This window comes from Sylvia atricapilla, chromosome Z, assembly GCF_009819655.1.
Source record: "Sylvia atricapilla isolate bSylAtr1 chromosome Z, bSylAtr1.pri, whole genome shotgun sequence".
Lineage (NCBI taxonomy): Eukaryota > Metazoa > Chordata > Aves > Passeriformes > Sylviidae > Sylvia > Sylvia atricapilla.
This window is the reverse complement of record NC_089174.1, coordinates 66,686,689-66,713,923: the sequence shown is the minus strand read 5'-3', so window position 1 is coordinate 66,713,923 and position 27,235 is coordinate 66,686,689. Positions and strand designations below refer to the sequence as shown.

At 45.7% G+C, this 27,235-nt stretch overlaps 1 protein-coding gene across 3 annotated transcripts in view; it reads left to right on the top strand.

Moving 5' to 3' along the window:
* Positions 1–21,796, top strand: part of FAM219A (family with sequence similarity 219 member A) — a 97,483-nt gene extending 75,687 nt beyond the window's left edge. For 2 of the 3 annotated variants that reach the window (XM_066339099.1, XM_066339097.1), the window contains exons 3-6: positions 7,468–7,570; positions 11,447–11,527; positions 11,857–11,911; positions 13,057–21,796. In XM_066339099.1, coding sequence (XP_066195196.1) covers positions 7,468–7,570; positions 11,447–11,527; positions 11,857–11,911; positions 13,057–13,215 — 398 coding nt within the window. In that variant the 3' untranslated portion in view covers positions 13,216–21,796. The remainder of the gene's footprint in view (positions 1–7,467; positions 7,571–11,446; positions 11,528–11,856; positions 11,912–13,056) is intronic. The other variant, XM_066339098.1, reaches the window with a different exon arrangement.
* Positions 21,797–27,235: the final 5,439 nt, after the last annotated feature.

The window sequence follows — 27,235 nt, the reverse complement described above, 5'->3', positions numbered from 1 at the left end:
GACAGCTCTCCAGCTGAGCCAAGTACCCAGGACTGGGGCTCATGAATTGAAAACAGGAAGAGGCATCCTGAACTGTACATATTGTGTTCTCCTGAAGAGTTTCACAGTAAACAGGCAATTCATCTAATGAAACAATGCCTGAAAGTCCCCTTCTGGGGAGCAGAGTAATTGGGAGGGTAGCATGCCCTCCAAATACTTTGCTCGAAATTAACTGTCCTTCTTTGTCTTTTTCAGGGAAGAAAACAGTAGTGTTAACCAGCCTGTTGCCTGTTTCCATCTGCTTTCATCTTAATAGACAGAAAATACAGAATTTTGTTTGAAATGCTTAGGTTTATAGAAACCAAATGCAGCAGATGATAAAGCAGAATGGATCAAGTATACAACATTTTGCTGCTAAATAAAGCCAGAAATATGGCTTGTACTGTCAGCTTAAGTTCAGTCCTCGTAAAAAAAGAGGCCAAGAGTCTTTTCCAAGCATAATGCCAGAGTCAGCAGGCTGTGAGTCCCTTCTAAGTTCATGTGCTGCCTGTGGCATTATCACTTAGGGCTTTATTTGTTTTGCCTGCTGATGAAACTCAACAAGTCATTCTAAGCAGGGCTATCTGCCAATCAGTGAAGGCTTTCCCAATGACAACATATTAAAAATACTTTAATCATTATTTATTATTTTATTATTATTTTAAATTTGTAGTTTATGTAGCGATATAACACATGGCCTCTCCCATAGACCAGTCTTTAGCATGGAGGTGTGGACATTTGGCTAAGTGTCCATGCAGTTCAAGCCTACTAATGTCAGACTCTATTCCAGTGTTTTTTTTATACGAATACACACTGTATGATGACATCCTGTGTAACCAAATGCTGTGAATATTCAGCTAAGCAAGATTGTAGTACTACTCTTCTAAATACACATCACATATAGTACATGCACCACTAACCTTAAGCTTCTTCACAGAACATCAGAACTCATAATAAATGTGATATAGGCTCTAATATTACCTCTGTGTATCTGGAGATTGTGCCTATAGCATAAGCAATGTTTTAAATTAATTGAGCTATATAAATGAGGAGAGCTAAATTGTTCTTAAAAGACTCCCTTTTGTTTGTTTGGTTGGTTGGTTGGTTGGTTTGGTTTTTGTGGGTTTGTTTGTTTGTTTGCTTGCTTGTTTTATCTGTCACATCATTTAGCAAGGTCAAGGAAATGGCTTTGACTTAAACCTGTGTTCAGTTGAGTAAAAATAATAAGGGGACATTTGTAGAAGTTCTCCCCAGGTGAAGTAAATTAATTCTCTTTGTCCCTTTAAAATATATTAAAAGAGAGCGTAGCTCAGTTTTATGGATTAGGTCTTCTAGAGATCAGTTTGTAAACAGAAACTTTTTAGCTGCTCTTGTCAGGATGCAAATGCTTCCCCAGATATCTAACTTTGTTCTTCTGACTGGCAGGAAAAATATTCTTTGAAAAGTAAATGAAAATACCAGATAAATCCTTTTTGAAGGTGAATGTGGAAGATGGAAAAAAAGTACATTTAAATATTGCTGGTGCTGTTCATATATTCCAGGTTTGACAATGATAAATGAAATCCTTATATGCAATATTTTGCAGCCATTAGGAATAAAAATCTCAATCCTTTAAAATTAAGTGGAAAAGCACATGCTGAATGAGAACAAAATAAATGCCCTTGTGAGGTAGGAGCTGCAACAATAGATGCCTTTGAAATCAGTACAGGAAGGTGTTGAAAGAGGAAGAGAGATTAATTGCTGCCTGCTGCTACGCACTCGCAACCTGTCTGCATAAAATGACTGCAGAGATAGCTCGAGGGGAGGACAGGGAGTAGGAATCCTGGTTCTGTGCTCCCCTGCTGCCACTGATCCTCTATATGGCCTTAAGGTAAACCAGTTTTATGGTTTCTACCAGCAGTAGAACACAACTTAATGTTTTACAAAGATGACTCACTATTGTATTAGGCCGTGAAGACATAAAATGCTCTGTGTGTTCAAAATACTGTTTGGTTTGGGTTTTTTTTTTTTTCTGAAGTGTACAGCCATGAGATTTTCATTGCAGGAAATTACCTGCTCTCTTCTGGGGCTAAGCTAAATAGTGGGTAAGAGCAGAGAAGCAATTCCTTCCCATAATCACATGAGAGTCAGAAAAATGAGTTGCAGGGCTGAGATGGAATGGCTAGGGAATGAGCATATGCTGCTAGGAACATAAAGCCACTCTTGGAGATGCATGGTTTAAATAGATGATAGCTTTGGTTGGAACTGGAGCACTCCTTTACACATTCTTCTCTGTCTAAAGAATAGCGATGTTTTGGTGTGTATTTTCTTAAGGAAAGTACAAAATAACATCATTCAGGCCCTCAGAAGCCTCTCAGCACAGGCAGCATTCTGACTGAGCATTACCTCAGAATGAGCCCTGCACTGCTATGCATGTAATGCACTGGCTGCTGCTGATAGTAGCTCTCATGCAAGAAGTTGAGGGCTGTATCCTTCAACAAAAGACACAGACATTAACTTTGTAGTCCTTAGGTCATCTACCAGTTCCCGGTCAGGCCTTCTTGGGAACTGAAAGAAGCTTAAAACCACTCCTGGCCCATTGGTATTTGTGCCGGTTCTCAGCCATGCTAAAGGCACAGACCAGCAGCTAGATCAACAGAATGAATGGGAATGCTGCTATTTGAGCCTCAAAACCTGGTCCAAGAGGGACCTTGCAGGACAGATTCATACATCTGTTCTTCCTAGCCAGTTCACACAGCTGGAGTTAGAAACTAGAAAATTATTTGCTATTTTCCCCAAGTTTGTCTGGCTCAGAAAAGTAACATGCTTCAGCTAAGAATACCGCATTTCACCCACCCCAGTTGGTGGTTGGGTGACATAGTTGTCTGACCCTTGCTATCTGAACAGTCTTCTGAAACCAGTGAAACAATCCTTATTCACATGGCCTGTCCTGAATAATCAGTGCTGATGCCTGGCCTGTATCAACTTGAAACTGCATTCCCTGTATTCACAGCAGGGGACTGGCCACAGATAGGTCCTTTTTGTTTCTGTGACACTTGTTTGTTTAGTAAAAATCACTTTTCTTTTGCCTTTTTTTTCAATGCAAGTAGGTGCAGTCATCAGCTGCACTAATGCCACCCATATGGTCACACACTCCAGGGAGCACTGAGATCAGCATGGTCCTATCACACAACTTTCTTACACTTCCCTTTCCGTGAAGCCTGCAGGCAAAGCCCAAATTTATGTACGTACCCTGAAATCCTCTCCAAGCAGTGACACAGTCCTCACTGACAAATACTCTCTGTTAGAGGTGAAAGATAGAGAAGATTTCAGTGTTACCTAGATTCATGTTGATGTCCCCCAGCTAAGTGATGCAAGTGAACTGAAATCAAGAATTTGGCTTGAGGAAGCTGTAGACAGCATTTCATTCTTTCTCCTTTAATTTGCTCATGTATCTGTTAATCATTCAGCAGAATTTGAGCAGATGTATTAATTTCACTTAGTGTGTAATTTAAATTCTCATCTTACTTCAGAAATTAGAATTCATCAGGGAATCACAGTCCTAAGCCTCATAAACAATTTAGCTGACTGTGGGGGACAGAGAGAGAAATACATCCCAAAATCTCATCTCATCAACCTTGAAAATGAAAAAATACAGCTCTGTCACACTGGATTAATTTCTCTTTGTCTTGCCACTGCAGCAAGTCCCATGGGTCCACACTGCATTGTCCCCATAGCAGAAAGCGCCATCTTCTCCTGGTCAGGCAGGTTCACAAGCAGTTGAGTTGCAGTCCAGCCAGCAGCTCTCAGCAGAGAGACAGAAGCACTGAGCATCTGCTTGTTCCACCCCGCAGTGCAAAGGAGGCAAATCAGCCTCATCTGACATAAAATAGTGCTTGTGCCAGTCAGGCTGCCTCAGCTGAGGGAGCTGCAGCTAGTCAAGCACAGTGACAGTGTGGCAATAGCATCCTAAACCACTCTCCACCCACCACTGTCTGATCATAGCCAGACTCACCCACTATCTTGAGACAAATGGAAACAGCAGATTTGGGGTGTCTGATTCTCCAAATAGCTCTTCAGCATGGTACAGCATGACATTCACCAGATTCCTGCATTGTCTGCTTTGCTTCATGTCACAAAAGAAGCAGTTCTGCAGGAGACTCAAGCGTATGACTACTTTTGGCATTTCTGGTTTGGGGAAGATAGTAGGCAAAACCAAGGCCACTATATAGCAACATGCACCAAACAAACTGTTTAGCATTTCATTTATAAAAAAAACCTAGGAAATGTTATTAAAACTGGTTATGGTTTTGTTTAAATGGTGAAACCAGAGAAATAATTTTAAGGATTCATTCAAGTCTGATTTTTAGCTTAGACACATTTAAGTCCATTCTGCTTCCCATACTCCATGACTATTTTCTCTCATCATAAAGCAGCTAGACAGACCCCAGCAGCTGAACAGGTAACCATTTTAGATTGCACTAAATCATTTCAAGCAGTACTTGAAATCATTCATTAAGGCCATAGGTGTTCCCATGATAAGGGGAGAATTCAGCCCCTCTTGACTTTCTCTAAAGAGGCTCCCTGTGGGGGTGTGTGTCACTTGTCAGCATGCAGTTATCTGTCCATCCGCCCTCTGACACAGTGAATACTGGGACAGGGACAGTTTGCTGAGTGTTTGGCATGCTGGGGCACCTTCTTATTAATTTTGCAGACAACTATAATAGGAGACCATTGCCAGGCAGGACACAGGGCTGGGCTACTGTGCTGGGCTACTGGTGCTGATTGTGCCTGCAGCATGCATTTCCTTTGCTACTTTTTATACATAGGTGTTATTCCTACCTTACTAAATGCTTCATGGTCTGCTTGGATGTTATCTTTGTGCAGTGGTTTATTCTTTGAGCAGATGCATCTTCCCTTAAATGATTTTTATATCATAAAGGACAGAGTGTCTCAAAGATGAAGTGACAAGGTGAACAATAAAGGAGGGGCAAGATGTGATGTGATTAGCAGATCCCAATGAAAGGCTGTTACCCTTGCTGCTCAGAGCAGTATAGTGGTGTCAAAAGGATCCTGGACCCCCTCCTCACATACACACACACTCATGTGCTAGTTCATGTGTTCTTCTGACAAAACATCCAGGATTAGCTGAAATGAAACCAGTGCAGCCAAATTCCCCTGTGAGTCAGACTAACAGCACAGCTGTCTGTATTCTGCAAGTTCTCCACAGAAACATAAAATTGCCATTTTGCTACACTTAAGCATGGAGACAGGTAGATTGTCTGTGGTGGGGTGACCCTGGCTGGACAGCAGAAGCCAATCAAAGCTTCTCTACCGCTCAGGTAGACAGAGAAGTGAAAACACAGCAATAGCATGGGCTTTCCAAAGGGTTTCACAGCCTCTTTCAGGCACCCACATGCTTTATTGTGGGGTCTTCCATGGACTGCAGATGGATCTTTGGTCCATTATGGACCTCCATGGGGTGCAGGGGTATCTCACTGTGGGCTGCAGGGGAATCTGTTCTGGTACCTGGAGCACCTCCTCTTCCTGCTTCTGTACTGACCTGGGTGTCTGCAAGGTTGTTTCTGACACACCCTCACTCCTCTCTCTGGCTGCAGTTGTGCAGGATTTTCCCCCCTTTCCCAACTGTGTTATACCAGAGGCTCTACCACTGTTATTAATGGGCCCAGCCATGACCAGCAGGTCTGTCTTAGAGACATCTGGCATGGGCTCTGTTAGACACAGGGAAACATCTAGAAGCTTCTCACAGAACCCACCTCTGCAACCCTCCACTACCAAAAACTTGCACACAAACCAGATACATCACCCAACACAGTGATCCTGCTAATGATCAGACAGGATCTTCAGACTCCTAAATTGAACGTGTTTTGTTATGTCAAAGGCACACACAAACTGCTTCATGCCCTCCCAGCCTTCTCTGCTCTATCCTACTTCTTGAAGGAAACTTCTGTCTGTAAAATTAGTGAAAAGCCAGAAGGAACCTGGATGTGGTTAAGGCCCTGTCTGTTTCAGCCCTGCTGGTGTTGCTGATGATTTTGCTCAAGCCACCACATCTGCAGCCACAGTGTATTCAGCCACCTGTAACCATTTCATCAGCATGCTAAAGCACTGGCATCTTATCTTAGTGCTGTGTATTTGTGGTTATAGCTGGAGCTTGTGATGGAGATGAGTGGGAACTGGGCTGTATTTAGTGTTGTAAATACAACCATAGTCTTGCTTTATCTCTCTCTGAACAGCAAAATTCACATGGCCTGCAAAATACCAGCCTTTTATTCTGGAGACAGAGGTAACCAATGCAATTGCAAGTTCCATACTGAGAAATTACTCTGATTTAAGGTTTTGATTTCAATCCTGAATCAGTCTCTTAGTTGCTGAAGCCAGATTGAGTTATTAATCCAGTCCTTTTTCTGCCAAGTTCCATGTGCATTCATTCACCTCTGCTGTCAGGAGGAGCAGGTAGGTGGGGTTTGTAGGTGTATGTACTCTTGTCTTCATGTTCCTTGTCATCACAATCTCTAGGCATCTCTGCTGCTTTTTTCTCCCTCAAGAAAGGGAGCCTTAGACATGTGTCCCCCTGACTTGTGAGGAAGGGAAATGGTGGCCCACCTTAAATTTGTACACCATAGAAACACGCTGCTTTTCTTCCCAAGAGGAAATAAAATCTGAAAAAAACCAAACAAACAAAAGCAACAAAAAAAACCCCCAATGATAGAATTCACACGTTGTAGGAGGGGCAGAAGCAAAACAAATTCACTATTCATGTTCCTCAGCAAGCAGTTTGGTTCACCTGTTACTCAGGCATGCCACAAAAGTAGTTTCCAGCATTTTCTCACACTCTGGTGAATTTTTTTAACTGGTCTCATTCCTGACTTACTGACCCCATGCTCAGCTTTTCCATACAATCCTTGCCTGCCATTGCATGGTGAGATTTGGGTTAGTTAGCTCAACTTTTGTGACTAGCTGGTAACTTAACACAACTGATCTTCCACAAGAAAGAAGGAAGGACTTTGAATCAGAAAATTTAATATCAATTTATATACATTCCTGGGTTCCCACCCCTGCTGGATGCAGAGCCATATTAGTACAGCACAGTATTGGGGTCTGTACAGCAATGAGTTACAGACAGGGAGGTCTCTGCATGTTGTCTGCCTCAACTGGGTTCCATCCAGAAGCTCCAAGACCTTAGAGGTTTTGGAGACCAAGGTTTTAGTGTGTTGCTGTCAACAGACTGCTGTGAGTGAAAGTAAATTAGTTTTAGTCACTTGGTAACCTTGGAGAAAGTGGGACACAGCTTATCTTTGGAGTCCCTCCATAACAGGTGGTGAGCTCATGTCCTTTGCTATTAATTCTGCTATGCCTTTTGCCACTATCAGATCTGGGTTTCTTCTTGTGGTGGCCAGCTAGGCTGTTGCTCTAATTTTGGTTTTACCATTCCTATCTCCTATGCAGAGAAGCAGAGGGAGCTGGCTCGGAAGGGTTCCCTGAAGAATGGCAACATGGGAAGCCCAGTTAATCAGCAGCCCAAGAAGAACAACGTGATGGCACGAACAAGGTAAAGACTGAAAAAGTACTGGCAGCTGTGCTCTGAGCTGCAATCCCTGGTTGTCCTGGGGTGGTCAAGGACAGTGTTCATTGCATTTGCCTACTACCAGCCACACTGCAAGAGCAACAATGGCCCTTCCTGGAGTTGGTGGGCCCAAATGCTCTGTGCTGTCTTGCATCCTGGCCACTGGGGAGATGTAGGAACAGCTGAGCCCAGGACCAGTGGTAGTGCAACCTGGAGAAGGCAGGGGCAGCCCAGCCACATAAAAATAGAGCCATCCTGCAGGTTCTGAGTAGTCTCAGTAGTCTGAGTAGTCTAATTCTGCCAGTGGGAGAGGAGCTGTGCTGCTTTATGAAACACAAACTGGTTTAGAGCTTAGTTCTGCCTTAGTTGCTTTTGTAAGTTCCCCTGCTCTTTCTTGATGGTGACCCATTCTGCTACTGACAGATTTAATGAAGGCTTGTAAATAATCCATTTCTGTCTGCCTTTCTACACAACTCCTCCACCCTTGGAATAGCACGGTCACACTTTGCTGGAGATGCTTTGGAAGAGCTCTGTAAGAGAGTATTAGGCAGTGCTACAACCGCCTGTAAACAAAGACGTTCTGAGCTGAATATTTTCTTTCAGAGTGTTTTTATTTTTTTTTTGTGCAGACTTCAGTACTACAATGTATTACTTACCTGAGTTCAGAAGGGCAGAAACCCTGTGAGTCCACAGGATTGGATGTTGTATGCTGCTAGAAAGGTGGCAGGTTTTAGTGGAGAACCTCACTAAAAATGACCGAGGAATCTGCAGAATGCTGGATGTTTACTGATGAATGGGAAAGTTGCCTGGACCGTATATTAAGTTGAATAGAAGCTGCAGGTCAGAGGCTGTCTATATGCAATGCACCTGAGAGATGAGATTTCTTGTTCACACTAATTCCCCAGACCCATAATAGTAGCTATAAATCCTAACAAGACCTTGTTGACTTTTAGTTGTAAGCCTCTGAATTAAAGGTGGAATATGCTGCATTGCTTCCTCTCTGTGTTCAGATATTGAGGCTCCATGAAAGAGCCAGATCCTTCTTCATGGCAGCAAGAAATTCAGGAACTCTGCTCAGCTGGGTTTTCCATGCACGCTGTTCCTCCTTGTCTTCCAAGTACATTCTGGAAAAACTCATTTTCTTTAGGGAATAGGCTGCAAGCTAGCATCCTGAGAGGAATGGTAGCAGATTTGCTGCTTGAGAGTTTTAGAAACACTGAAATTGTTGAAGAAAGAAAATAAGGAAGAGGAAATGGGACAAATAGAGGTATCTACATGTAACATCAGTGAATTTTCCATGGGAAGATTGTTTCCAAGCTGCTGATGGAAAGAGCAGAGCAGTGACACCTAATGACAAAAGATTTCAAACAGCCAGCCCAGTTTTATTTCAGTTAAGGACATCGAGCACCTCTGAATGGTTCAGTGTGTCTTGCCACAAACAGGGCAACACCAGCAAGGCGGGAATGCCACAAGCTTGTTGAAGCACCTTTACACAGGGTAACAGTTGCAGTGTATGGAATTGTATATTCCAAGAGGATACACTGCAAAGCTTCCAGATTATGATTTAAATCAAAACTGTTGCCTTCCTCAGGTCTCCGCAGCAGAATAAGCTAAAGCCATTTTCCCCTTTTTGACAGTTCTGCTATTCTCATCAAATATGTTTTCCTTAGTGCTTTCCTGTCCTAGTCTCTACTCCACCTCCTCCTTCTTCCCCAATGCCTCTGTTATTATGCATTTTCCCTGTGGATTTCTGACATCTAGCCTCTAGTACAAGGTTGCTTTCACTCTTCAGTCCTCTTCTGGGACAAGGGTGCAGCCAGCCTTACAGGTGAGAGTAATTGGATCCATAACACACTCAGTCTCCCTAAAAACAAATCAAATGTGAATGAGGAAGGGGTGATCCTGCATTCTTCCTATGAGTACAGACAGAGCCCACAACACCATCCACACCACCTGAACACAGCTGGATGCTACAGTCCATTCAGGGTAGCCTAAACTTGGGCCATGTGGTCCAACTTCTGTTCCTTCAAGTGTGCAAAAACAGAAAGACAAAGAAGCTCATACCAGGACAGCTGTGGACAAAAGCAGCTACCACTGCTACCCGAATGTATTCCAAGGACAGTGGGAAGTGAAAGTAAGGACAATCAGGATGTGAGAGAAAAATTTCAATCAGGGGCAGAGACACTGTAACAATTTTTGTCTGTTGCAGTTAAATTGAAGATTTTTATTAGTAAGAAAAAAGACATTTCTCAAAAAGAAGATGTAGTGGGTTTTTTTCATCAAGTAAATATCACCACAGTGTTCTCCTCTTAGATCCCCTGAGAGTGCTTTGTTCACTGATGATTTAATAACAACTGTCAGTGAGTATATATGGAGTAGGGACTAGAAAACTGGACAGTGAAAATGGGATTCAGTACTTCTAATATCTATATGGGCAAACTTGTGCTGCCAAATCTCAGCTTCAGTTCCAGACATCTTTACTTCTTGACTTCCTGCCCCCATAGATCAGGAGCAGAAGGACTGTCCCACTTGGGTGAGAAGGGCTGCTGAATTTTGCAAGTGGATCCCATTTTCTCCAGCCCCCTGCTGCAGCAGTTTGGAAATTCTACATCAGGTTTTAAAATAATTTATTTAATTCATATTTCAATAAACACAGTAAGAAAATATAACTAATTGGGAACCTATATATCTACTTTGTTATAGGATTTGATATATCTTACTCTCCCTGAGCCTGCCCACTGACAGTGCTTGCTAGGACTTCTTATTTCTAAAATTGTTTATGGCTTGCTGCAATTTTCTGCACAGCCGCAGAAAAGCATTTCAGGTAGTTAGAAAGTATTTGGAACATGGATGAGATGGATTATCATCTTTAGATTTATATTTCTTAAACTCTTGGTGAAGCACCATTGTGCATCATGGTGTGTTGTTACAGACCAAGTGGGAGAAAACCTGAGTTAACTCATAGAAAGAGAAGATTTTTGTCACTCTTATGTTTCTTACCTACTGAATGAAGAATCTTACTCCATTTGCTGGGTTTAGTTAATCTTATTTTAAATGTGTACCAAACTATTTTTGCAGATTTTTTTGGGTGAAAGAACTCTGTTGTAAACAAGATACCATTGTATTAACACATTTTTCTTATCCTAGAAGTTCTGAAGCTTGTACTCCATTTCACAAACACTTCTGGGCAGTTAAAGGTGCAGAGTCATCCTCAACCTTTACTTAATTTATTTCTGACTAAATGAAAGCCATCACAAAAAAAATGGAATTTTAAAAGTGCTGATCTGACTGGTTTCTTATGCTGGGCACACCAGCTCAGATTTCTAATATTACTAAATTTAGGACTGAGACCTCAGAGACCTCAGAAGTGTTGTGTTGCCAAGTTCCTGCAAGAGGATTCAGAAAGAGACACCACATAATATCCTTAATGTTCAATAGCAGATCACTGGGATCACTGGGCCTCTGGCTTCCCCTGACTTCCTTCTCCTATATACTTACTGCTTATGTCAGGAATGCTTGCCAGGAAAAAAAGGCAACACAAAAATGAGCAATCTGATATGACAAGCAGTGCTAGCCAAACAGGTTCACCAGAATGAAGCACAGTGTCCCATTTATTTTTTTTTTCTTTCTGGAAAGGGTGTGTTCCCAAGACATGCCCAGTGTTAATCGCTGTGAAACTACTGTAGCTACCCAGAGAGGCAGCTTGCTCCCTCTCAATTGCACCCATTTAAACATCTTCAGTAAGTGGGGGCTTGAAAAGAAGTGAAATGGGGAAAGCCAGCTATCATATAGCTTTGCCCTAGGCAGTGTGTGGTGCTGAGTTTTACTGTGTGGTTAATGGACAACATTTAATTATTTCAGGCTCGTCGTTCCCAATAAGGGCTACTCCTCGCTAGACCAGAGTCCAGATGAAAAGCCTCTGGTAGCCCTGGATACAGACAGGTATGCAAAAGGTTAAAAAGGTGATATGAATGACAGTTTAAGTTAGTTTTCATGCCAGAGGGCAGCACTGACACTGTTCCCTCTACTGTTCCCTCTGACCTATGCTGTGGTGGGTCTCTGTGTGAGAAAAGTGAGAAGAGGTGTGAGAAAAAAGCACTGTGATGGAAATATCTGAGGGTCACAGATAAAAGCTGCTCTACAGGCTCCCTTGATGTAACTTCTTTGTGCCTCAAGAACAGTCTCATGGCACAAGAAAGATAGGACTAAGTGGAGAATACAGGTCTCATCTAACCAGTTCCTTCTTTGCTGTATCTTGTACTTCCCTGCAGTGATGATGACTTTGATATGTCCAGATATTCCTCCTCGGGATACTCATCAGCTGAGGTGAGTTACACACTCTCCTGCCATCCTTGCCATAAATGTAAAAAACAGAGCAGCCAGAAAGTGGCTTAGAATGGCCTGGCACAGGCAGAAATGGCTACAGAACAAATTTACTAATGGTATAGATTCTGTGAGTCTGGAAGAGGCCATGGCAGAAACTGTGTCATGTTGCCTTCTTCCCTGGTGATCCAGTTGGCTCCGTATCCTCACTGTTGTGGCACAGAGATCTGCCCATCACCAGTTTTCACAGCTACTTTTGGTTTTACTCAAACTTTGTCTAATTCTGCTTAGTCCTGCAGTGACCTATGAGGTTCAAAAGCATCATGTTGTCTGCCATGGCAGCTCAGCAACTGTATGCATGCCAAGGACATAAATAAAGGATCTGAGGGTGTGCTCTGCTTTCCAGTTATTGGAGTGGTCAGGGTCACACAATATGTGTTTACTTGGAGCAAGCAGAAGTTCCAAGGAGGACTTGCAGATCTGAACTCTTGCCCTTTCAAAGAGAAAAGGCAGGAAGCTCAGGTTTGTTAGTTCCTCTGCATTGTTTCTGAGTTTATTCCAAACTCTCTCATGAATTTGTTGTTCAGCCTCTGGCTACTGCTTCTGTAGGATTTTGCATCCGGGGTGCTAAGCAGCCATTCTGCCCACAAACTGCTCAGATCTCTTCCCCCTTGTATCTCTTCCTTGGATAATATACCTCTGAATCCTGGGAAACAGCCAAGGGCAGTGACATATCAGATGATCTGAGCTGTTTCTGTGCCCTGATGAAGTGGTGTCTGTACAGGTCTGGTTAGACAGCACTTAAATCTGAGATCACAGAGCCAAACTTTACCATCTTTTAACTGCTATAGTGTGCACCAGACTGAGAGGGGGGGCTGCCTATCTGCCAGTAAATATTATTATTACATTACTTTAACTGAGGCTTGTCCTCAGGGGAAAATTATTCCAGCACAAAATGGTCTATCTCATTCTAGATATTCCTATTCAGGAGCAGCTAGTACCCTCCCCTCACCTGAGGTCAAAAACTAGGACTGTGGGGCAGCTGTTAATGATGGGGAAATACATTCCAGAATAGGGTATCTCCTTCATCTTCTGACCACAGAAGTAAGAAGTCCCAAGTGTTTGACTGTCTGTCTCTTTGTCTGTAGCAGATCAACCAAGACTTGAACATCCAGCTGCTAAAGGATGGGTACCGGTTAGATGAGATCCCAGACGACGAGGACCTCGACCTAATCCCTCCTAAATCGGTCAACCCTACCTGCATGTGTTGCCAAGCCACCTCCTCCACCGCCTGTCACATCCAGTAGTGAGGCCGGCAGGCTGTTATCAGTGCTTTCCACTATAACTGTAAAACTTAACAGCCATTGCTTCCTCCTATGGTAGGACGTGCACCTCTTTGTGTTCATGGAGCCAGGAGAAACCAAAAAATTCATTTTATGATTGGTTGATAACTTATTTTAAACTATGGTAAAACAAAAGAGAAGTTGCTCAAAGTGCCAGGCAGTGCCTGGCAGAACTGACTGGTCTGGAGAGCGAATGCAGAGGGGTCCAGAGATACCTCCTTGGTTTGTTTAGGCACTGGGGATATTTTGTAAAGTGTCTTTTTTCCAGAATGGGAAAGGTCAGATGGGACTTCAGGTAATCCTGCCCACTGAAACCAATCCATCTGCAAGATTAGGGCAAGTTGGAGGTATCAAACTGTTTTACCAATGAGAGGAAGTCAGTTCTTAAAGCATTCACTAAACCTGTTTCATTTGCATAACCAAAATTATATTATGACTGGGGCACAGGAATAGGGACAGACATGGACATCCTTTCTTATGGCAAGGCTAGCCATGACTAAGCATGACACATTTCATTCACTTGCAAGAGGGACAAGTAGGTAACATTTCACTGTGAGTCAGTACTAGCTAGAGCTGTTGTGTCACGTAGCCAGTGCAATCTACCCTTAGCACCATGTTAAATTACCACCAAACACATCAGATTCGATCTGCAATCCACTCATGCACTTCAAGGATTTGCTCATTGCTCAGGAATACCAACCATACTTGTGACTTCAGTTCAGTCACATATTCTGACTTCAGCCTGTATTTAATCCCTGTTCAACTCATCTCTTTCCAAAAATCTTAAACATTGTTCAACTGAGAAAAAAGGAATCCTTCATGAGTCAGGACTAGAGATGTGCAGCCTGAACAACAGTGCTGGAAAAGCTAGTTGAAGAAAGTACATTTTAGCAGTGCTTCACTCTTGATATTCTCCTGACACTGTGTCTCTGGGTGCCTGTGGGACAGACTCGCTAATGCTGATGTCATCAGTGTGGTGGAGTCAGACTTGAGAGGAATTTTCAACAGCAAAGTTATGAACAGCCTCAGCTGAAAGATTCCCATGAGAGGAAACTACTGTTCACTCCCTGTCTGCCCCTTTGAGAGCTAGACATGGTCCCAGGTCAGGAACAGTTGTGTTTTATTTGGTGCTGGAAAAGTTAGGAAACCTGTTACATAAGGTTGCTCACCTGAGCTCCCAGTTCACCAGCTGGGAATGTTTTGAATGCAGAATCACTTCTGAAATTAGGAAACGTGTCTTCTCACTGGCTTCAACATATGCAAGGGATGAGCTGGCATTTTTCTTGGTGTTGAAATCTTTTGGCACAGGCACAATTCTTGTGTATTCCTGGCCTTTCAGGAGGAAGGACCACCTGCTTTGGGTCATCACCTGCTTTGTAGCCTGGGAAAGGAAAAAATGGAGGGCAGTTCTGAACTTCCCATCACAATTCCTGAGTCACGAAGCAGAGTGTGAGCTGCACCACGAAAGACAGATCCCCCCCATCTGAAGGGAGATGAGTCTTTAAGAAGATCTATTCATAATTAGCAGGAGATTTTTTAACATCCTGTGCAGTGCAAAGCTTGATACCAGCCACAGATACCAGATACCAGCCACAGAGTGAGTGTAAGAGCAGGCACGTGAGATTCCCAGGCTTATTTACTTGATGGAATTGACAACTTTTAAAGCTGTGCCTGTCCCCTCTACCTAAAACAACATGCTGCCACCCTGGTTCCAGGCCATAGAAGGAGGACTTGTATGGTGCTGTTTACTGAGCATCCCTACCTCTTCATGCAGAAGTGATGGTTAACTTGCTAATTCCTGTAGGGATAGCTTTTCTCACCACCTGGTGGTGTTGAGGGAGAATATTTCCAAAATATAACTCAGGTTGAGGTTATCAAGTTGTCTGGAGGTAGGGGAAGTGTAGAGAGAAAGATAAAAGGGATAAACATTCCTTAAGGAGTCTTTTTAATGCGGAATGTAGTCAACACCTAATAGAAATACTGTGGTCAAATGGACAAATTCTATAGGACATGACCAACCAAGACTCTTTAAATCTTCACTTTTCTGGAGAGAGACTTTGCAGTTCAGCACTGGTATTATGGAATGTTTTCATCACATTTATCCTCCTGGGTTAGTCTCTGTGCCTTCCAGCCAGGCTGCACATGCTCAGCCTTTTCCACAGCCCTTGCTCAGGATCTGGGAGCATTTTGGAGTGCCTGCTAGATCAACAAGCCATCTCTTCTCCTGAGCCAGCCACTGGGGGCTGCACAAACCACAGGTCTTCATCATGCTGCCATCATAGAATCATGCCATCATCTAGGTTCAGAAACACTCTTAAGACCACTGAGTCCAGCTATAACCAAGCACCATCCTGTTCAGTCTAGGATAGAATGAGGCTTGCTGTTATCTCTAAGGGTTAACACCTTTCCTCTGAGGGACAGACTTCCACTTAGTGGACTTGGCTGTGCTGGATTAACAGTTGAATTCTATGATTTTAAAGGTCTTTTCCAATCTGAATGATTCTATGACACCCACTGTCCCATGGCACCATGACCAAGTCCTTTTATTGCCCCTGTTGCTGGTTTTTGCTTGCTGTATGCCCTGAGACATTCCCCAGCCCTGCAACTGCCTTCAGCCCTTTGCATTTTGTGGTGTGCATCTGCTTCTAGCATAACCGTTAAGGGAGGGAGAGAGATTAATTCAGATGTTCCACCCAGTGCTTCCTCCAAATACAAACCGAAGCACAAGTATTTTTGCCTGTGTGCAGAAGGAGTTGGTTGCAGAAATAGTTGGTTTGGCATGACAGTACAGGACCATAAAATGGCAATTTTTTGGCTTCTCCTCTCTATGCTTTGTGTTCATATATTTTAGTAGGGGAATAATGTAGAAAGGGTGGGGAAAAGTAGTTACTTGTGTAGGGTCGTTATCAGAAAGGGTGAGTGGCTTAAGGCAATGCACATGTGGCTATCATAGAAAACTGAACACTAACCCTTCTGAACTGCAGCCCCTTCAGTAGATTATGACCAAGCAGCATGTTTGTTGGCTCTTTATGGAATATTGAGGACTGCCCATTGGTATGTATCAACCATAGATGAGGCTGGTTCCCCTGTCTGGTCTCATGTTCAGACCTTTGCTTAAGCCAGCAGGTTTTCTGTATGCCCTCAGAGTCACAGAATGGGTAAGGCTGGAAGGAGCTCTCTGCTCAAGCAGCCCTAGAGGGGCTTTAGGTTGGAGGTTATGCTGTGGTGATTTCCTGGGAAGGTGTGGAGATAGATGGCTATCCTGGCTCTGCTCTATTTGGACTAGTCTCTGCCACCATGGACAGAAGAAGACAGAAGGCAAGAGCACAGACTCTGACTCTCTGTCACAGCATTTCTACAAAATCTACAGAGCTGCTGGGTGCTCTCCTAAATGCAGATGGCATGCAAGAAAGAAAGTCATTCCTTCCTCCAGTCTTTGCACCAAAAAAGATGGCCCTCTCAGGCCACATTTTCAATCCAAAGTTGTACAGAAAACCAAGGGGAGGAATACCATGGAGTATGAAACATTACATCACTGTCTACCTAAATTGCCTGCAAACAGGATGTAAGGATATTGATGCTGATGCCTCCACAAAGGAATTTGCATTTGATGCCTCCTAAAGCCAGGATTTTTTTTTTTTTAGGATTTTAAGTAATGTCAGTCACCAAATTATGTGAGTTTCAGCAAATCCTTTTCTTTTACCAGATGTTAATCTGATAAAATATCAGCTAGCATCCTTTAATGTGAGCTTGATTTGAACTCTACAGTCTCAACATTCTGTTCTGTCTCTCTTGTTTGCAAGCTCCACATTTCCAGATGTCTTTGGGAGGAGGAATATCCTCCTAGTCATGAGGAAAGTCTGTAGATAGCATGGTCATGTCTGCTTTTCTGGTGTTTCTAAATAAACTTTGGCTGAAAGGAGGCTGATGCCCATCCTGAAGGCTCATTTGATATCTTACCAGACACATCTTGAAGTCAATCCTTGGAAGAGCCACTGGGTGATATCTGACATTGCTGCGTGTCTGTCCTTCATGTGTGTGCTTGACTATTGGATCTGCTGTGCTCTTCTGGTTGTCCTGCCTGCATATGCCTCACACCTGCAAAAGCAGGTAACCATTCCTGCTGCAAGGACTTTGCAAGGGACTTCAGGACAGCTTCCTCACAGACAAGATGGACTCAGCTCCTTCTGCTTTGTTTCACCAGCTCTTGTCCCAAAAATGAGGCACCCTCTGTGTTCAGCAGTTTGTTGGCTGACTCGCAGGTCTGCAATCCTGAGTAGAATCCTTTTCTTTCCATGCACAGTCTGATCCTGGGCTGGCCTGTAGGCTGTACAGGAGAATGCGGGAGGCTTGACCTGTGTGTGACTCAACAGAAACATGAAGATGCTTTTGAAGAAAGGAAGGACCCAGCTGGGCAACAGATGGAAAACAGGAAAAGGAAAACAAGCAATAACTAGAAAGATTGCCAAGTGCTGTATTGGCATAGGGCAGATCTCAGTTGTCCCAGTTGATCTGTCTCAGTGCAGTGCTGATGCCAGCAGGGAGCAAAGCTTGCTTTCAGATGTACACACCACGAACACTCTGTCCCTGAGCTGGCACTGCAGCCACATACAGCCCTGGCAGGTCTGCTGGACTGTTAGAGCAAAGAAATGAGATCTGGGGTCCTTGCTGCTGTTGGTATTTGCTCTAACCTTAGGGAAGTCACATCCCTTCTTGATGTCCATTCCCTTCTGGAGCAAATGGGAGAAATCTGCCTTCCCAAAGTGCTACCGCCATCCTGCATAGATACTGCCAAATGTGAGAGGCACCATTGATAGACAGTTCTGCAAGCAAGATGTAAATACCATGCTATAGAAATTTAATTTTCAAAGAACTACTCTGTTTTCCCTCTCTTTACCATCTTCTGATGTTCCTCACACATGCCAGAAGGCAACAGGGTGGAGGTTAGTACAGAAGTTAAACATCTTTGGAGAAAGATGTTTGTCAAGAATATGTTACCCAATATTTGGCAGCTGACTCTTCCACAACTGGCTTTTGAGTTTGCCTGCTCCCAGAGGGAACATGTACAAAGATTTGGTGGCCCAACAGCACCATCCACTGATAGCAGAATTAGAGAATTTAGGAGTGTAGTAGTGATTTAGGAATTTGGGATGGTGAGTAGTGATGAAGGGGAACAGAAGATTGAAAGGATAATTTTTGGGGTATTCCCATGACAGTTTCGTGCTCTTGCTTTTAGCAACCATATGATCTTCTAACCCCTTAGACTGGTGGTTCTGCCTGGACTCCTCCTTTTCTTTTCCATTCTCACTTAAAATCCACTTGGAGTATTGCCACTCTTACCTAGAATGCTGTAGGCTTTGGCACCTGGCTGCTGCTTGGCTAAGCAAGCTTGGGCTGCATGTTCAAAAGCAGCATCAGCATAGAAGAGCAGTGCCACAGGGCTAGCTCAGAAGGCATGGAAAGGTCTTCCTCTTAAGCTGCTTTTCACCTCTAGGCATACTTGTCTCTTCCATTCAAGGCTCAGCTGTGAGAGGGATTGCTCCAAACTATACTTCATCAGACAAACCCACCTTTGTTACAGAACTAGACAAGAGCTGAAGCAGAAGAACCAGGAATTTAGCATAAAGGGAGATTTTGTGGCCTGGGATTATCTACAGGAGGTCAGTGGAGGTTTCTCAGGGGTTGTGGTCCATGTTTTAACTTCCTGTATTATGTGGCTGAGCTGCCACATTTCTTCTCAAAAATTACAGCTACATCCCTTCCTTTGCCCCACTTGACAGTGCTGGCAGTCCCAAGATGACAGCAGCTGAACACTGCCTGTCTGAGTGCATCTTTAACAGCTTGCTGGGGAGGCAGAGGCTGGGAGTGACTGAGATCACACAGAGCACAAGCTCCATGGCCCACGAAGCATGCAGCAAACTGTGTCACAGAGCAGCACAAACACTGGCAGGACAGGTTGCTGCTTTCCCTGGTGCGGGAAGACCCATTTGCCACTGGTTGCCTTTTTGCTTTTGCAACCTAAATAAGCTACAACTCTATTTGGTTCCCACCTTCCTCAAGCCTCCGTGATTTGGGAGACACAGTTGAGAGATGTAACACAGACACGTTCAAAGAGCTGAAAATTTTGGCCAGCACTCTTCATGACAGACCTTCATATCCATCCCAAGTTTACAGATTTATTTTTTTCAGTCTCTTTGCATGAAGAAGCTGCGGTAGCAGCTGTGTTCAACTTGTGGCTGCCTCTGTCCTAAGACAAACCCTAAGCAAAAGTCAGGCCAGCTGTAGGTCAGTGAACATGATGGGTGAGAATCAGACAGGAGGCTAGGATTTCTCTTCACCCATGAAGGCTATGGGGCTGAGGATTCACCAGGTTCGTGCATCTGGTGAGATGCAGCCCACCAAGCCAGATGCCTTTACCCTCCTGGCCTCAGTGCTACGGGTCCAGGTCTGCAGACCAGGTCCCAGACCTACCAGACCACATGCTTCTGGGGCGGGCTGGAGTCCTGCAGCAGAGGCCTTACAGGCCTGTTGGCTCTACTCTTGCTGCACTGGGGCAGGGTGCTGTGAGACACTGGTGGGGCTGTAGTTCTGCTGGAAAAACAGACTGTGGTGGAGCATAAAGTCTTTGCAGGGGAGACAATTCAGAAAGTTGGGTTTTTCCCCTCCCCTTTTTGCACTTTTAAAACCCTTTTTTACTCCTTCCACAGAGGTTATCGAACCTTCAGTTTAATAAGGGAGGTGAGCTGCCATTAAATAGGTTTCTGAAGGGTCTGAAAGCAGGTGCTGGCTGGCATGCAGAGCTGGTCTGTTCCTGACATGATTTCTAGACCTTACTGTCCAACCTGTAGCAGAGTCACCCCATGAGCTGGGCGAGGACTGGGGTGGGAGGGTCAGCACTGGCCATTATGCCAGACAGCCATGGCTTCCCAAACTGAAGAAGAATCAGACCAGGAAATGGGGGAAAGAACAACCACAGTAGAAAGATAGCTAGTTGTCACAAGTAATCTTCAGTATCCGTGTCCAGTGGTTAGTCCTAGAATTGCAAGCCTTGTTATATTGCACACACGTCCTCCTTCCACTCCCCTTTTCTCAAAGCAGCCGTCGCCTTTCTTCACTCTGCTCCATGCACTAGTGATGAGCATCAGAGGCAGTTGCACCAAAGTGATTCTCAGCCCAGTTCTGCAGTCCACTTTCCCACCCGAACCCAAGGCAACCCAGACAGTAGTTGGCCTTCACGAATCTAGTAATTCCAGTTGGGTTTCTTTCTGTGTGTTTCGTGGCTTCCTTCCCATGCACTCTAGCAGGGCAGTACAGGAAGCTCTGACCATGTCCCAGGAAGTTTCTTTGCCCCCAGCAGCACCTTGCAGACATGCACCTTACTGGGAATGTACTGGGTCGATGCTGGTGAGATCTGGCACTGCCGATCTTGAATGGGTGGCAGCTGATGGGGATCCACCCAAGGAAGTTGGCAGAAAGTGGCTACTGTCCCTTTTCTTTTCTTTTTTTGAGGGAGATAGGGATTTTTTTGGCATTGCAATTATTGTCCATCTTCCAGTGGCCAAGTTCTGGGCTGCATTAATAATTGGGGTTCATTGGCTGTCCAGGCAGGTGTGAAGCTCTGCACCAACTTTAATAGCAAATGTCATGGCTGTAGCCAGAGCCTACGTACAGGATGGGTTACTTCCATGCTGGCAAGATATTTTCAGCAGGCTCCAGGTGGACACTTCTGGCAGACAGAGAAACAGCACTCCTCCAAGTCCACATCAAATGTGCACTTCCATTTTGTGTCCTCAGCATGGGAAAAAAAACTAAGCAAATGCCTTCCAGGTCTCCATTCTCCATGTGGTGCCTGGTGTCCCAGGGGAAGGGGTGGTGGGAAGCATTTCAAGGTCACCAAAAGCAAGATCCTTTTTGGATTTATTTAATGGAAATACATTTCAGGATGGGAGACTTCCCAACCTTTGTGTTAATCTCAAGAACAGGAGATGAATTTCTGGCTGTCCTTGCATATAGTGAAATATAGCTGAAACAGCCAAACGCAAATAGAGTTAAATGTAGGGTTTGACCTGAATAACCTTTTAATTAGGAAGATAAATTTGTTGTAGCTTGACCTTAGTCCTTGTTAGGAACCTGCTAATCATTTGACATGCAGAGTGTATTAATGCTGCACTTAACTTGGCCATTGTTTTTTTTTATCTGGTTTTGGGAGTTTTTTCACTCCCGAAGCATCAATCTGCATCTTGTATGGGTTTTCTTTTGTTTCTTTTTCTTCCATTAAGATCACGTAGCACACTGTTGTACTTTTGTTCTGTTTGTGTAGAGTATTGCCTTAAACAGATAGTTGTGTTATGGTTTGTTTTGGATTTTCTCTTTTCTACCATCAGTTTTATGCATTAATTTATTTTAAAAAGTGGGGGGATTTTTTGAAAACATGAAAAACATGTATAATATTTTTTTTTAACATTTCCATTGCAGTATTTATCATTGTTACTGGTTGTGTGTAGTGTAACGGAATTAATGATATTAAAAAGCATACATATGAAAACCAGCCTGACAGCCTTTTTTTTCATTGGAGCAAACCAGGGTGAGGGGGTGTGGGCTGCACCAGCAGCTCTGAGCTCCCAGCAGTCACAGATACTGAAACCAGGGGTGCAGCCTTCACGCCATAGCCTGCTTGGTGCCAGAAACAGCAGCTGCTGAGACCTGTGTGAATGGCAGAAGTAAATATTCCAGGACTGGCCACCAGTCTTTGGGAAACACAAGTCCCCAGGGCAGCAGGAAGGCACACAAGGCTGGACTCAGCCCCTGCATCTGGTCTGCAAGAAGCAGAAAGAAATGTTGCATCTGTACAACACCAGAGGGTGAAATAACCTTTTCTCCAGCCTTGCCCCTCAAAGCTGTTGGCACAGGAGCCAAGCCCTGATTTTAAAGTCCAGTATACTAACAGCTGGAAAACCTGTGGACCACCAGGGATAGAGGACAGCCATGGAGGCCAGTGGATCATGCTGGTAACAAAGCTGGTGCAGGATCAGTACCCTTACAACTGAGAGGCTTGGATTCCACCTCTGCACAGTGGTGCTCCCCAGACCTATGCCCTGGGTTGCTCCAAGGCTAGGGAGCTGGGGCAGGGGTAGGCACTGTAGTGTCCACCTTCCCCTCCCAGACTCCCTGGACAGGAAGGGGACTGATGGAGAGCCTAAACCTGGCTCAACAGAGACCAGTAGGGTGTGAAAATCAAGGGCAGGTTGTTTTCTTCTTTTCTAAGGGCACATAACTCACTTTTGCTGAGACCCACTCAGGTGTTCAGATTGTCCAGCAGTAAACCAGGCAGGGCTCTGCAGCCCTTCAGGGGCACAGGTTAGCATCCCCCCTGCTAAGATAGGTGTGGGTCCACACCCATGGGTCTGCCAAAATGAAGCAGCAAAGGGCCTGGAACAGAAAACACGGCAGGGCTCTGAGTGGACAGTGTGTTACAGGCTAGACCAGAGCAGGGCTTGGCTTGTTCCCATCCCTGCAAGGGCATCTGCTCAACTCCAAGCTCTGGAGAAAGCAAACCCAGTTCATGCTGCTCCCACTCTGGCATGACCTAGCTGCCTCTGCACTAAGATGGATGAGGATTGCTCATTCTGATTACCAGAGATCATTACTCAGGTTGGACAGCGAACAAGGCATACAGGATCACCCAAATCCAGCTTTTAATTAAAAAGGGGAGACAGGACAGGCAATAATTTCTCTGGCTACCTCATCAGGTTGAGGCAGCTGTAGTGGTGCTGTGCCACAGGCATTGGCTGTGGGGGTCTCTGCCTACAGCTGGATTGCTGTAGAATTTCCAAGGAAATACAGGAGAAGGGGGCTTGAAAAGCCAGAATCACTGCTCCTGCGCCTCCCAAAATAAAATTATCTTGACTAGGATCAGCTGAAACTATTTCCTACCATTGATAAGGTAGCTGCTGGCAGGAGGGAGAGAGTTGGTAACCAAGACAAAATGAGGAGGATACGGCCCAAGAGGGATGTAGGGAGGAACTGCAGACAAGGACTGACAGAAAGCCACCAAATCCCACTGCTCCCATTCTAGGGCATCACTGATCACACAAGCATCACCCTGGGCTGCAAGTGCCAACCCACACCTGTCCCAGCAGGCTGCATGTTCCTCTTCTCTAAAAAACATAGGACCCTCAGCAGCACTTGCACCAACTCCTACTGCTCTCTGTGCTCTGTCAAAGAGACTATCCAAGAGTGGGCTGCATAGGATCTCTGGAAATAGAACAAGTTTGCAGCAGGTAAATCCTACGGGAGGAGGAAAACTTTGGGGTTTTGACACCTACACAGTTGCAGATGTAGGAGGGTGGCACAAGGACTCAAGAGTGAGTCACTGTATATCTGTAGTGAGACGGTGTCATGCTCCCTGACTGGGAAAGTGACACCCTGTGGCATATGCCTGCTGACTTGTCCCCTGGAGCTGCATCCTGCTGTGGCTTTGGTCTCTGAGAGGTGGCAATCACCTGCAGAAACTCTGACATGTCAGCCCTGTCCATGGATAGGTTTCAGAGTGTACCAGGCACAGGATCTGCTGAAGGAGGGAAACTGAGGCAGTGACAGGGCTCATGCCAGGCTGCTGTGTGACATGGTGATAATGGGGGTGCTCTGAGTGCTGCTGTGACACAGTTCCCAAACTCAGAGTTCTAGCTGGTGGGTCTTACATGGCAAGGGACCATTTGAAGGGCTGGGGAGAATTCTGAGCCCTGAAAAATTCCTCCTAGCCCTGGTCCTGCAGGAGGAGTGATCCCTGAGCTGAGGCCCTACTCAAAGGGTGTCTAGGGGACACAGCTTCCCCCTCACAGGCAAGTTGGTCACCGACACTGAGGCAAAGCTCACTGCAAACCAGCTCATCTCCTGCAGCTTCATTATCGTGTGCATTGTAATGAGGGAGCAAGCAGAGGGCCTGGAGAGGGACATCACCACTGTGCAGGACAGAAATAATGCATGCTACCAACCAGGGCACCACTCTGAAACCCAGCCCTCTCAAGCCTTGCCAGCTGTAGGACATTGTTACAGTCCTGTAACTCCCTTCCCAACCTCTGCTTGCCCCATTCCTGGCAGTCCCAGTGCACTCACCCCATCGCCCACTGTGCAAAGTGCTCAAATGTCTGTAGACACCCTGGATGCAGAAGCAGAGGAGCCAGTGATGCCATCTTCTGTCCCATGGTTTTGGGTGAGTGGGGAGGTTGGGGAGAGGATCACAGCACTGCTACAACTCCCAGGGAAGGCTTGATGCTCAGATCTCCAGCTGCATTTCCTGCATTAGATCCTGCCAAGTAATCAGTTTCACCATGTGTCCCAGCAGCCATGAAGGCAGATGCTCCCACATGGAATGGGTATCTCTTCCCACTCCCTACTGTCTGCAGGGATTAACAATGCCCCCTCTTGCAAAATCCATTGAGCCAAGGACAGCCCAAGCAGCTGATTGAGGTGCAATGCAGGAGCACTACAGGAACACCATCAACCATCTACCCCGCTGCCTATCAGCCTGAGATGAACTGGTTGTCCTACTCCAAAAGTTCTGCCAAGGTGTCAGCTGTCCTTCTGTGTCACAGAGAGCACATCTCCATGGGGTTGGGGGTCTGATGGTGCTAGCAGTGGGTCTGTTCATCCCCTTTTGTATTTTGTGTCCTCCTCCCAGTGCCAAAGGTATGCTCTCTCAGTATATGTACTTGTGGTTTAGCCATGGCCATCCATCTCATTCCCTGGATTGAGACTGTCCCTGTCCCGACACTGTCCCTGTCCCAGGATGTCTGCACAATTTGAGGGTTTTGACTTCCAGTGGCCCATAAATATCCCCTGGTAGTAAGTGCTGCCTGGGAAATACTACTCCTGGGTGCCCCCATAGCCCCCACGGAGCTCTATGACAGATCCTTAAAAGCCAGATTTAGTTCCAGGAGAGTTGTTTGTGTGCATGGTCTCATCCAGCCATGCTTGGGACTGCACAACACCTGAAATCCTGGTGGGATCCCTGAGCCTGACTTGGATGTAGCTTAACATGTCCCAGATTTTGGGGCCACATCAGTGCTTCTTGTGCTGCTCTTGTATCTTCTGTTGTCATTGTGCACTCTGCTTACCAAGAACATGTTCCCTGGCCACGCTGTTTGTTATGCAGTGATCAGCCCTGTCCTTCATCTGCCGCAGGTCTGGCAGCACCTTTTAATCCCCACATGTTTACCTTTAGGATGTCCCTGTTGCTGAAGCAGCTTTTTTCAAAAATACTTGAACAGTATTCAAGTTTTTGAACAGTATCCTTTCTTCCCTGGGCAGAGGGCAGAAAAGATACTGTTCAACCAGCACAGTCATCATTCTCCTACAGCATCAAATCCCCGTGGGCCAAAGTTAGTGTGAGACTTAGCAGAAAACATGTGATTTGCTTTAAATTCCTGAATTTAGAAACTAAAACCAAGCAACAAGAAGAATGAACAGGGAGCACTGGATTCCCCATATATATCCCTACGCCTGAACCTCAGAGAGAAGTTTCTCAAGGTCTTCTCCACTGATGCATTAAGAAACAAGAATATTTTCCTCAATTGGCATGGGTCTGGTAACAGGAATTTTAGGAAAATGACCATACAAGAGAGTGTGGTGTTTGCAGGCAGGGAGACCCACTGGAAATGAGTCACTGAGATGGCAATGCCAGGGTACATTAGTTTATCTCTAAGGCTTAGTTTGCCCCACAGCACTGGTGAAGTGCAAGGCTAGTCTTTCATTAAAACTGGCTTGGGCAATTATTTCCTCAGACCCTTTCCCGCAGTCTAGGGAAGTTCCTGGGAAGAGTAGAGAAACTGAATTGACTGCTGGTTTGGTGGGCACTTTAACAGCCCTTGCAGGCTGGTGCCCTCCCACCAGGCACAAGCTGGAGACCAAGAAAGCATGCGAGGGAAAGCTCTCAGAGCATAGTAACACAGCCAAAAATAGAAGCAGTCATTGACACCCGTGTTTGTCAGCTTCATGCTGGGCTGCTGAGGACATGCTTGCTTTTGGCAAGTTGTCCAGGAAAAGCTGCCATCCATCTGGGATACTGAGCACTGACACAGGCTAAATAAGGAGGGGTACTTTGAATGAAGCACATAATTAATGAAGGCATGGCATGCTCTTGTCTGACTATGATCTGAGAGGACATTGCCAGAGGACAACACCACCCAGGCCCCTCCATGTGTGCTGCTGATCATAAATCCACGGCAATCTGGTTCTCAAACAGTGAGGGGGATGCTCCAGCACAGAGCTGTCTGGGGACCCACATTCCAGCCTGGCAGCAACCTGCCACGCTGTGCCCACACCAAGAGTACCTCAATCCTCTTGGGAGCATGGAAAACCCCATGAAACCCCATCCCAGACTTAAACCATCCCATGAAAAGCATGTCCCGGCCTAAAAGGACCCCACTGAAAAACCTGGGCCGGCTCAAAACCATTCCATGAAAAGCACATCCCAGTCCCAAAGCATCACATGAAGAGCCCGACACAGCCCAAAGGCATCCATTAAAGTCCCGACCCAGCCCCAAAGCATCTCATGAAAACCCCATCCCGACCAAAAAGCATCCTGGCACAGCCCCGCCAGCGCCAAACCCCGATCCGATCCCAGCCTCACGCACCCCCGGACATCCCCAGCAGGTCCAACCCCCGGAGCCCCCCGGAGCCGCCCTCCCCGGGCCGAACTACATCTCCCATCGGGGAGCGCCGGTCCGGGGCGGGAGCCGGGGCGGAGCGGGCAGCGCCCAACCCCGGAACCGCGCTCAGCCCCGCGCCCGAAGCCCCCGGGCCCGGCAGACCCGGCCATGGCCCGGCGGTGCCGGTGAGTGAGCGGCTCCCGGGGCTGCGCTCGGGGAGGGGCGGGCGGCGCAAGCCCGGCTCGGGGGCTGCGGGCGGAGGCTGGCGAGGGGGTCCCCCTCCCGCAGACCCCAGGCTGCTGCATCGGCGATGGCTCGGGAAGGCCCCGGGGTGA